This window comes from Tursiops truncatus, chromosome 1, assembly GCF_011762595.2.
Source record: "Tursiops truncatus isolate mTurTru1 chromosome 1, mTurTru1.mat.Y, whole genome shotgun sequence".
Classification (NCBI taxonomy): Eukaryota; Metazoa; Chordata; class Mammalia; order Artiodactyla; family Delphinidae; genus Tursiops; species Tursiops truncatus.
Window position 1 is genome coordinate 73,155,451 of NC_047034.1, and position 11,183 is coordinate 73,166,633.

Genomic DNA, 11,183 nt, shown 5'->3' on the forward strand with positions numbered 1-11,183 from the left:
TTACATTCAGGCCCCTCTAGTTCCCTTCCCTGAAGATGACCAAATTTTTCCTCTTGTCTCTTCCTGCTTCCTTCCCTGTCTCCACCCCTTCCCTGTCTCCACCCCTTCCCTTTCCTCCCTTTTCCTTTCCTCTCTTTAATCCCTCGCCCCTTCGCGTTTGTAGGCTCGGGACCAATGCAGAACTACTCTTCCCAGTTTGCCCCGCGCAGGGAGGAGCCGAGAGGGAGGAGCAAAGTCCCCAGCTCCCGGAGTCAACAGGGCAGCTGGGAAATGGTGTCCGTTTCCTCTCCCGTATTGCGTGACTGCGGCTGCGAAGGAGTCACGTAAACAAACTATAATTCCCGGCGGTCCCCGCGCGCAGCAGGTCAGGGCTAGGCTGGGGCCGGGTTCGCGGTGCTTGCTGAGGCGGCGGCGGCGGCGGCGGCGGCTACGGCTGGAAGAGCCGGGCCGGGGCCCGCGGCGCAGGCCGTGGCTTGTATTGGGAGGGTGGCGGGGAGGGACGGGGGAGGAAGATGGCGACGTCGGGGGCGAACGGGCCCGGCTCGGCCACGGCCTCAGCTTCCAATCCGCGCAAGTTTAGTGAGAAGATCGCGCTGCAGAAGCAGCGTCAGGCCGAGGAGACGGCGGCCTTCGAGGAGGTGATGATGGACATCGGCTCCACCCGGGTGAGGGGCCGCGCCGGCAAGCGGGAGCGGAGCAGAGCACTTCTCGAACGGGGAGCCGAGAGGCGGGGCGGGGGCGGGAGCCACAGCGAAAGAGGCGGAACGCGGCCGGGGTAGCGGGCGCCTCCGTCTGGGAGGCACGGGTGGAGGGCCGGGGGGCAGGAAGACGGGTTTTGCGGGAGGAGGTCGAAACTCCAGATAGGCTGGAGGGTTTGGGAACGAATGGGAACTGAGAAAGTGAGGCAGGAGTGGACAGAGAGAGGAGATGGTTCCCGAAGCCCGGCGGAGGTAGGAGGTGGGTGGTCCTTGTGCATCTCTGATTGAGTTCTCTCAGGGACTCTGCTGAAGCATCTTCTATGTTGGGTTATGGGGTTGGGGGATGGCCTGCTTGCCCTAGTCTGGCTCTTCTCAGTTGGTGATCTCCTCTCATCTGGTCCCTCTGCCCTGTTGTGCTACTCTTGGCAGTTAGTATCTCCGGGAAAGGGCCCCTTGAGTGGTTTGAACGGCAGCGCTGGGTATAGTGGGCCAGGAAGTCCCCTCCTGCGTCCCGTCCCGTTGCTTCCTTTTTCAAATACTTCTTGTGGTTTCCTGACGTGAATGAAGGTGAGGTCCATTGCTCACAGACTGGTGGTATTTTGCCCTGGCCGCCTTGGAGGAGAGATAGGGCTTTGGATCTTGAAAGAGGGTAACCAGTTGGCTATAGGTTATGTGGAACCTGATGGTTAGCTGAACTTTCTAGAGAGATGACTATTTTGTGGGTCAGTTATGGGGTGCCTTGGAGGGTCTTCTGTGTGTAGGGAATATTCATTCCTGGGAAGTTCCAGAAAGAAGGAATCCTGGCGGCGTTGCTTCTGAAGCCCCCTGATCTTGGTTTCTTGCTTCCCAGGGCTGGATGTCAGAGAGAGAGAGGGGTGGGAGTTTGCCCAGCTGGTGTGCAGTCCTAATTTAGGGACACATTATTCTCAAAACAGCAGGTGAGGATATTGCAGTGATCCCTTATGGCAGGGAGCTAGAAGGAATTTAAGGGGTGATGGATGGCCGAACATAAATACCACATTTCAAAGTTCTTTCTGCTCGTCTGACTGCCTTTGATTGAACCTGCCTATGACTGTAACTCTGGTTGTATTTTTGTGTGTGTCTCCCTTGACTCTCTTAGTCTTTTTTGTGTTTTTTACTCTTTTAAGTCTCTAGAGACCATGTGTCCTAGTTTTTGGGAGTCAGAACAGAGAAAGTTAGGTGGGGAAGCAAATCGTGTGTGTGTGTGTGTGTGTGTGTGCATAACCCCCTCTAACTGCCGTGAGGACCATGATCTAACTGTGGACTGTCCCCCCTTTAGGAGCTTTTGATCAAAGTGGGGGCAGAGGCAGGAAGGTGGGCCAGAGGCTGACCTCCATCTGACAACGGAGGAATGGTGGGATCTTAGGGCTTATAGGTACAAACAAAAGCTCAAAACTGGGCCTTCTTTCTTTGTGGTGCCTTGGTCTGTCAAAAGGTCCCCTCCACTCACCTTGCCCCTGTTGGGTAAATTTTCTTCTGCACATAAAAAAATCTAGTGGGCATACATGTCCAGGGCCTGGGGACCCAAGAGTCTAAAGCTAGGGATTAGAGACCTGGAGCTCAGCCTGTTATCTGGCCAGCTGGGAAGTCTCATTTGAGGCAGATGTGGCCTTTGGGGCCTATACTCCTGGAAACTGGGGTTATCATGTATATTAGTAGCAGTCTTGAAGTGGCCCAAAGGTCAGCATAGTGCCTACTAAACTCACTGGACTGACCTCTTGGAACAGAAAGTCAATTCTGTTGTTGCCCTATGCACAACGGTGTGACCCCTGGAAGCTCTTAGAATCTTAACCACTCATCAGCTGCCCTGGGTCTCATTTGGCTGGGGTGGCAGTAGCTGAGTCTTAGAAGTAGGTGCTCACCTCTCACAGAGGGACATGAGACCTTTAGGCAGACTAAAACCATGCCAGGCTGAGGGTTGTGGTGTCTTACTCCGGTGCCAGACGTATCTCCCCAAAGTGAGGATGAGGCCAAGGAGACAGCTCTGGGCCAGGCTGGAGTGGGCTACTGCTTTTCTCACCCCCATTCTCCAGGCTCCCCTACCAATTCAGGGGCTTTAGGACTATGTAGAAGAATGCTTCTTTGTTTTGGCACTGTTTTTCCAGTTCGAAGAGCCATCATTCCTTAGTTGTTCTAGTTTGGGAGGTACAGGCTCTGTGTAGCCTTCCTGAGGCTGGGCAAATGGCAGAGCCCAGGAGCTTGTGCCTGCCCTCCAGAGTGGGGAGGAAAGAGGCTGGCAGCTATGGCTCTATGGCATCCACCTGTGGCCCTTCCCTTGTCTTCCAGTTAGTCCTGGACACATCTGGAAGGGAAAGCAGAGGTGCCTAATAGGCACCCTTCCCCAGGAGTTAACCCATGTGACTAGCCTAGGGGCTCCTGGCAACCCCTCAGGGACTCTGTTTAGACTGATGCCGACTAGGACAGGCCCTGAGCAGAGTATCAGGCTCCACCTGGCAGGGTGATGCCAGGCATTAGTGATAGCATTGATGGGGGCAGCCTGAGGAAGAGCTAGGGCAGATTGTTTGCACCAGGTCTCAGTGGACCTTCTCCCCAGTACTGGCTTTTCTTCTGGCAGATCTCTTAAAAGCAGCAGCAATAGTAGCATGTCCTAGAGACAGGGATGGCAAGGATGGCCACAGGAACAGTGCTCAGGACCCTCCCTGACATTCCCATTTGTCCTCCATGTCTCAGTTACAGGCCCAAAAACTGCGACTGGCATACACAAGGAGCTCCCATTATGGTGGCTCTCTGCCCAACGTGAACCAGATTGGCTGTGGCCTGGCTGAGTTCCAGGTGAGTGGACACCAGCTGGGGGAGCGCAGGCTCTCACGCACCTCCCTCTGTTGACTTGCCTGTCTCTTTTGGCAGAGCCCCCTCCACTCCCCTTTGGATTCATCCCGGAGCACTCGGCACCACGGGCTGGTGGAACGGGTGCAGCGAGATCCCCGAAGAATGGTGTCCCCACTTCGCCGCTACCCCCGCCACATATCCTTCACTGAGGGGCTGCGGAGTCTGGAGGGCAATGGGGTGGGGTTCCTCAGGAACTCATGGTAGGAAAAGGGACCTGAAGTGTTGTCCAGTGCCATCCTGCGGGAGCTCTCCTTCACCCAGGTTCCCTGAAAAGTGACATTTGGTGCGTGTTTCAGCACTGGCTGCTGTGACAGGGAGCTGCGCCTCCTGAGACTGTGTCCTCCATCTCTGACCGTCCTCACTTCAGCTTGCTCTTGGCTGCTGGAGGCAGGGCTCCGTGATACGTCTCATGCTACAGGGATTTTGCTTCCCTCCTGCTCACATTTCTGTTCATAGCTTTCAGTCTCAGAGACCTCCACAGACCTGTCTCCCCCAAACCCTGCCTAGATATTCACCTATATTTTCCAGCTCCTTTTTCTCTTCCATTCTTTGCCCCTATCGTTGCCCCTTGTAGAGGAGGAGAAAGGTGTTTGTTTCCTGAAACAACTCGTCTGCTGCCTTCTGTTATTTTTCTCTCATCTGGTCTCTCTCCCGTCCACCCTCTCCTCACTTTTTCCCTTAACTGGTGCTCTTCACATTGACAGCTCTCCCTATAGTCCTGCCTACTTATCTCCTCCCCCGGAGTCCAGCTGGCGGAGGTCAGTGTCCAGGGCGGGCAGGATCTCCTGCCCACTCTCTGACTTGTCTCTGGCGGGAGCTGGGCTTGGGTTTGGGCCCGCTGGGCCAGGCTTTCAGCAGTACCTCCTCCCGTAATGGCAGGGCTGGGAGGGGTGGGGATAGGTGGAGTAGGTGGGTCAGAGTCCAGTCTTGGCCATGTTGACACGTGTGGCCAAGCCTCCCAGTCCAGCCAGAGCAGGACTAATGGCAGCTGGGGTGTGTGTGGGGGGAGGGGAGAATGGTAGGGTGGCAGGTGAAAATGGCTGCCTCCTGTCAAGAGTGGGTGCCAGGTGCAGTGTTCTGGCATTCAGATTTCTGAACCCTTCCCCTGTCCATCTCATCCCTAAGACTTACACCCAGCACAGTGGCTGGGCTCCAGGATTCCTATTCAGCTTGTCCTGGCAGAGAGGAGTTATTTCCAGATCTCCTAGGTTGTTTGGGGAGAGGGTTCACGGATCACAGATATCAGCAGAACCAGAAAGAAAGAGGCATGATGATCCTGGGTGCCCAGCCCTCTTGGCTGCCCCACACTTTCCAACCCCCATGCCTGCCCTCTGGTCCATTGCTAGCCTTCCTCCTCATCACTTTGTTTTTCCATCCCAGGACAATGCCCTGGGGCAATTTCCCTGCAGAGAAGGGGCAGTTGTTTCGACTACCATCTGCACTTAACAGGTGATGGCCCTTGCCTTCTTTAGGCCACATCTCTTCTTATCTGTAGTTTCTGGGGCCCTGCTCTCTCACCCCACCCTGTCCCAGCCCAGCTAGTGTTTTCCCCTACTGAGCAGGGCATGAGGACCAGGAAGACTGTCACAGGTGGCAGCTCATCTCTTTTCCCCCCACAGGACAAGCTCTGACTCTGCCCTTCACACAAGTGTGATGAACCCCAGCCCTCAGGACACTTATCCAGGCCCTGCACCCCCCAGCGTCCTGCCCAGCCGCCGGGGAGGTAAGTGGCCATGTCCCAGGGGAGGGAGTAGCCGTGGAGCTTTTGTTTGAAGCAGGTAGGCAAGTGGGCACTGCAACCAGCTCCACCGTATCCTTTGCAGGTTTTCTGGATGGCGAAATGGACTCCAAAGGTATGTGTTCCTCACCGCATTTGATATGTGCGGGTACTGAATGCCAGAGAATCTCTGGGCTGGTGTTGGGAGCTTTGTTCAGGGCCAGGGGGTGGGAGCCCTTCCACTTGCGTCTGCTTCCTGTCCTGCCTTCTTCTTCAACCCTCTCATCACCAGTCTTTCTCTTTCAAGTCCCTGCTATTGAGGAGAACTTGCCAGATGACAAGCATTTGCTGAAACCATGGGATGCTAAGAAGGTAGGCGTGGCCCACTGTCCCTCTTCTTTCCATGGGACGGGTCTTCAGGGTCCTCCACTGAGCTCTGTCCTCATTTGCCACCTTCTTCCTTCTTTCCTCAGCTGTCCTCATCCTCCTCCCGACCTCGGTCCTGTGAAGTCCCTGGAATTAAGTACGTATCTCTCGGAGGTCAGCTGAGCGGGTGGAGGAGGGAAGCAAAGGGAAATGTGGAGGGCTGATCTCTGCCCTTCCCTGACCACTGCCCCCCATCCCCATTTACATCTTCTCCTCTCCTTCCCCAGCATCTTTCCATCTCCTGACCAGCCTGCCACTGTGCCTGTCCTCCCACCTGCCATGAACACGGGAGGCTCCCTACCTGACCTCACCAACCTGCACTTTCCCCCACCGCTGCCCACCCCCCTGGACCCAGAGGAGACAGTCTACCCCAGCCTGAGTGGGGGCAACAGTACCTCCAATTTGACCCACACCATGACCCACCTGGGCATCAGCGGGGGCCTGGGCCTGGGCCCAGGCTATGATGCACCAGGTGAGTGGCTGTCTTGGCTGTGTGTCCCTGGGGTGCTGTCTAGCTGGAGGGACGAAGGGGTGGGAGGCTCGAGCACCTTGGGATTCTCCTGTGACTGCCCACACCAGCCCTTCACCTGTGTACCCCAGGATTCCCTCACAGCAGTTTTCTGCCAGTGAGAACTGGTAGGTGTGGCTTTTCCTAGAAAGAAGATGGAGAGCAACCCCCAAGCGGGCAATGCCATCCTGACTGTCAGGGACAGAGTAGGGAGGACATTGTGTTGCCACTTCCATAGTCTGGCCACTGCTACCCATTCTGGGCAGAAAGGGGCCCAGTTCCCATCAGTAATGTTGGCATCTCTGGTTTTTTGTCTGTGCCTACAGGACTTCATTCACCTCTCAGCCACCCATCCTTGCAGTCTTCCCTAAGCAATCCCAACCTCCAGGCTTCCCTGAGCAGTCCTCAGCCCCAGCTCCAGGGCTCCCACAGTCACCCCTCACTGCCTGCCTCCTCCTTGGCCCGCCATGCACTGTCCACCACCTCCCTGGGTCACCCCTCACTCAGCGCCCCGGCCCTCTCCTCCTCCTCTTCCTCCTCTTCTGCTTCATCTCCGGTGCTGGGTGCCCCCCCTTACCCAGCTTCTACCCCTGGGGCCTCTCCCCGCCACCGCCGTGTGCCCCTCAGTCCCCTGAGTTTGCCCGCGGGCCCAGCCGACGCCAGAAGGTCCCAACAGCAACTGCCCAAACAGTTTTCGCCAACAATGTCACCCACCTTGTCTTCCATCACTCAGGTATGCGTGGCTGCCTTCCCTACATGTCTGTCTCCCTTCCCTTCCTTCTCCTGCCAAGTTCTCTCCCTCCCACCCTGCTTTCCTCGAATACCTCTTCTTAACTCCTGTACTCCTGCTGTCATCCATCCCCTTGCATTCCTCCGTCCTCTGCCTGCCCCACTCTTAGCCACCTTGTCTCCTCTTGGCTTAAGAATACAAACCCTGGGGTTAAGTTTTCTGATTTCAAATCCTGGCCCCACCTCTTACTAGCAGTCTCCTTGGACAGTTATTTAACTTCTTTGAGCCTCAGCACCCTCGTCTGTAAAACCAGGACAGCAATGTAAGAATCAAAGGAAATCACATACGGAAAGTACGCAGCACCATGCCTAGCCCGGGTGCATGCTCGACAAATGATAGCTTGTCCTTTCCCTTTTCTCTCTTTTTTGTTCCGATCCTTCTTTCCTTGTCTGTCTTTTTTCTCCTGCCTCCATCCTGTCCCATCCGCTCTCCCATCTCCTCTCCTTCTTTCATAGATTTCATAGAGTCAGAGACTGTCAGAGGATGGAGCCCAGTCCCTTCATCTTACAGATGAGGAGGCTGGGGCCCAGAAGGGAAGTGACTTGTCCAAGTTTACACAGCATGTTAGGGAAGAGTTGGGACCATTACTAAAAATTCTTGGTTTAGGGTTTTTTCCTGAGTGTCAACATTCTTAGCTCTTCCCTCCCTCCCCATACTGCTCCCCTTTTCTGTTCTCTCTGCTCCCCTTCTTTCACCCTAACGCTCTTCTTCCCCTCTCCTCTCCCCTACTTTCCCTTTCTTTCTCTGTTGTTCTTCCCTGGAATGTGTGTTCTATGTTCCATCTTTATGCAGGTCCCCTTTTCTGTAGGAAAGACTGAGCTCAGGCCAGCAAGGGCTCTGCTCTCTGGGAACTTGGACTAAAAGCCTAGCTTCCCTCCTTCCTCCCTCCTTCCTCTCACAGTCCCTCTGGCCTCTTCAAGGCTTTAGAACAGCCATTCTCAAGGTCACTGTTGTGTGATCAGTCCCTTGTGAGGTGTGTCACAAGTAGTTGCTTACTAACAGTAGTTAAAGTACCAAGGTTTAGGAATAGTTGTCTCCTGGAGTGGATTCAAAATTATCCTTGTGTTAACCTCTCTCAGTCACTTTCATCCTGAGACGCATTTTTGAGAGTAGTTGCACCCCAGCGATGCCCAATGGAACGCTTTTGGGTTTGTGTTGACAATGGTCGCAGCTTAAAAGGGTGGGAAGCCCTGACAAAGAGCTCCTCTCAGGGGGCACATTGAGGGGTAAGCTTCCCCCTTTCTCCTTGCTTTTCTTCAGGGCGTCGCCCTGGACACCAGTAAGCTGCCCAGTGACCAGCGGCTGCCTCCATACCCGTACAGTCCCCCAAGTTTGGTTCTGCCCACCCAGCCACCCACCCCAAAGCCTCTGCAGCAGCCAGGGCTGCCCTCTCAGGCCTGCTCAGTGCAGCCCTCCGGTGGGCAGCCCCCAGGCAGGCAGCTGCACTATGGGACACTGTACCCACCCAGCCCCAGTGGGCATGGGCAACAGTCTTACCACCGGCCGATGAGTGACTTCAGCCTGGGGAACGTGAGTACCCGGGTCCCTAGCTCAGAAGCAGGGGAGGGGCTGGGAGTGGGCCAAAAGAGCCTGAGTGGTATCGAGGGGGGCATTTTGAACTGGGAGATCTAGGTGGGGGAGAGCCTTCTTACCTGCCCCCAGGTAACACAGTACCGCCAACTTGGGGCTCCTCTCTTCCTGCATTTGACCCCGACTCCTGCCCCTCTCCCCCAGCTACCTCCGTGCAGCTTGCTCTTTGATGACTACTGCTTTGACCCGTTGTCTTCCTGGCACGCGCATGCTCTGTCCCAGTAGGTACGGTGCCCACACCTACTTTGGGCCCCGTGCTCACTTCTGTCGCTGTGCTTGTGGCCATCTCCCGCCGTCTCTGCTTTTGTTCCCATGGTGGAGGTGGGAAGCGGGGTGGGGTAGGGGGAGGTGTATGAATATTACTGGGCAAAGAGGATGTGTTAGCAGAGCTAGGCAAAGGCAGGCAGGACCACCCTGTTCTGAAGCCTGCTTTCTCAAGGCCTGTCTGTGTGTCCATAGCTGGAGCAGTTCAGCATGGAGAACCCATCAACCAGCCTGGCGCTGGATCCCCCTGGCTTTTCCGAAGGGCCTGGATTTTTAGGCGGTGAGGGGCCAGTGAGTGGCCCCCAGGACCCCCATGCCCTCAACCACCAGAACTTAACCCACTGTTCCCGCCATGGCTCAGGGCCTAACATCATCCTCACAGGTAAGAGGTGTGGGTGGTGATGGGGGATGGAAGGAGGGCGTGATACATTTGGTGGCACAGCAGGAGACTGAGGGGGTCTTGGGAGAGTTCGCAAGACATGGGGTCCTCACTCATCTCTTCTGCCCACACAGGAGACCCTTCCCCCGGTTTCTCTAAGGAGATTTCAGCGGCCCTGGCTGGAGTGCCCGGTTTTGAGGTGTCAGCAGCTGGGCTGGAGCTGGGGCTGGGGCTGGAGGAGGAGCTGCGCATGGAGCCTCTGGGCCTGGAGGGGCTCAACATGCTGAGCGACCCCTGTGCCCTGCTGCCTGACCCTGCTGTGGAGGACTCGTTCCGCAGTGACCGGCTGCAGTGAGGGCACCTCATCGACATCCCTCTTCTTGGCCCTGTCCCCCATCACTGTCCCTTTCCTCCCTTCCCCCTGGCCAGTAGAGACTTCACTCTCTGCCCCCAGATCCTCTTTCTAACATGAACGGAGGATCCCAAGAATGAGAAAAGGCAAGGGGTTTGTCCAGGTGGCCCCTGAATTCTGCACAAGGGATGGGGCTTGGGGGAGCTCAAGGGAGGGCCTAAAGCACTTGTAACTTTGAACCGTCTGTCTGGAGGTCAGAGCCTGTTGGAAAGCAGGGGGTAGAGGGGAGCCCTGGAGGCAGGGCTTGTCCGGATGCCTAGGGGTGGGCAGTGCCAGCCCCTCCTCACCACTCTTCCCCTTGCAATGGAGGAGAGAGCCAGAGTGGATATTATTTTTTATTAAATATATTATGTTAATAAAAAAATCATATCAAACCCTTGGTGTCGTTGGCTGCTGTTTGGGATGCAGGTCGGGATCGAGGGAGTTCTTGGGGCACGGGCCCTCTCATCTGTCCAGGGCCTTGCTGCAGCATCAGGGGACAGGGGCTGTGACTGGCCGGACAAGTTACTGCTCTTCCTCAACCCTGAGGGCCTGGCAGTGAGTCAGGAGATGAAGAGGTGACTGCTGGCTGAGCTCTCGGCTCTGGATTTTTCTGGTAGAATGATCCCAGTTTTCCCGGGTAGCTGGCCTCAGTGCTAAGGCTCCTAAGGAGAGAGGATTTAAAAACTACTGACGCCAGGTAGGTCTCAGGTTGGCTCCCTCTTCTTTATGGCCCTTTAAGCCCAGAGGACCTGGAAGTTAGCAGTGATACCTGGCCAGCCTCTGACCCCATGCTCCTAGGTCTCATTCCTGCCCCCTCACAATGCATGAATTCACTTCACCCTCCCCACTCTTCTCCACTCATTCATTCAGATGCTTGAGTGCTAACCTGTTCTGAAGAGGTTTCCTCTCTCTGGCTTGGGTTGCTAGCCCTCTGACCATCTGAGCTTCTGCCCTGTATTCTCTCCCCCCATGCAGCACAGAAGAGTAGTGCCCCTTCTCCATTACCCCCACCTCTTCTGCTCTCCCACACCCTACAGTCCTGGCCTTTCTTCCTCTTTCCAAAACTTGTCATTTTCAGAAAAGAGAACTCGGAGCTTCTGGCTTAGGCTGGAAGGGAATGCGGTGTGCCCTAAACCTGGAAGTAGGGGCAGCCACCTGGGTCTCCGCAAACTAGGCTTTCAGGGCCTTCACCCAGGCAGGAAAGCCACGTCTGAGTAGGACCGAGGGTGGGACGGGAGCGCGCCCCAGACTTCAGGGGTCAGTGTCCTGCGGCAATTGTTGGTTGGTGAGAAGCCGCCTGGGTGCAAGGGGCCCTCCCAGCCGCCAGGGGTCGCGCTGCAGGCGGTCGGGCGCTGGGCAGGCGCTGCCAGGGTCACGGCCGCCGGCCCGGGAGGTTGGGGGTTGGGGGGAGCCGCGGCGCCCGCGGTCCGGGAGGGGGGAGGGGGGGTGGGGGGAGCAGAGAAAGCGGGGCGCGCGGAGGAGCACCCGGCCCCCAGCGCAGCAGGAGCCGGAAGGGCCGTGCGGCGCGAGCGAGCGGCGCGGCAGC

At 56.4% G+C, this 11,183-nt stretch overlaps 1 protein-coding gene and 1 long non-coding RNA gene across 5 annotated transcripts; one reads left to right on the top strand and one right to left on the bottom strand.

Annotated features, from left to right (window-relative positions):
- The first annotated feature begins 384 nt into the window (after positions 1-384).
- CRTC2 (CREB regulated transcription coactivator 2) lies at positions 385-10,029 on the top strand. 4 transcript variants are annotated; one of them, XM_073807171.1, is made up of 14 exons: positions 385-665; positions 3,411-3,512; positions 3,588-3,701; positions 4,263-4,327; positions 4,950-5,018; positions 5,189-5,292; positions 5,393-5,422; positions 5,594-5,658; positions 5,760-5,809; positions 5,940-6,184; positions 6,547-6,953; positions 8,271-8,540; positions 9,060-9,246; positions 9,378-10,029. In XM_073807171.1, the coding sequence occupies exons 1-14, from the start codon at positions 513-515 to the stop codon at positions 9,596-9,598; spliced, it is 2,082 nt and encodes a 693-aa protein (XP_073663272.1). In that variant the 5' UTR covers positions 385-512; the 3' UTR covers positions 9,599-10,029. The 4 variants fall into 4 exon arrangements, with proteins under 4 accessions (XP_073663272.1, XP_073663275.1, XP_073663282.1 ...); XM_073807181.1 differs by lacking the exon at positions 385-665 and adding an exon at positions 818-957; XM_073807178.1 differs by lacking the exon at positions 385-665 and adding an exon at positions 2,076-2,094.
- On the bottom strand, positions 9,975-11,098 carry LOC141279144 (uncharacterized). The gene is made up of 2 exons (XR_012332986.1): positions 10,793-11,098; positions 9,975-10,299 (listed from the first exon to the last, which is right to left on the bottom strand). It is a non-coding gene; the product is annotated as an uncharacterized lncRNA (long non-coding RNA).
- Between the last annotated feature and the right edge of the window lie 85 nt (positions 11,099-11,183).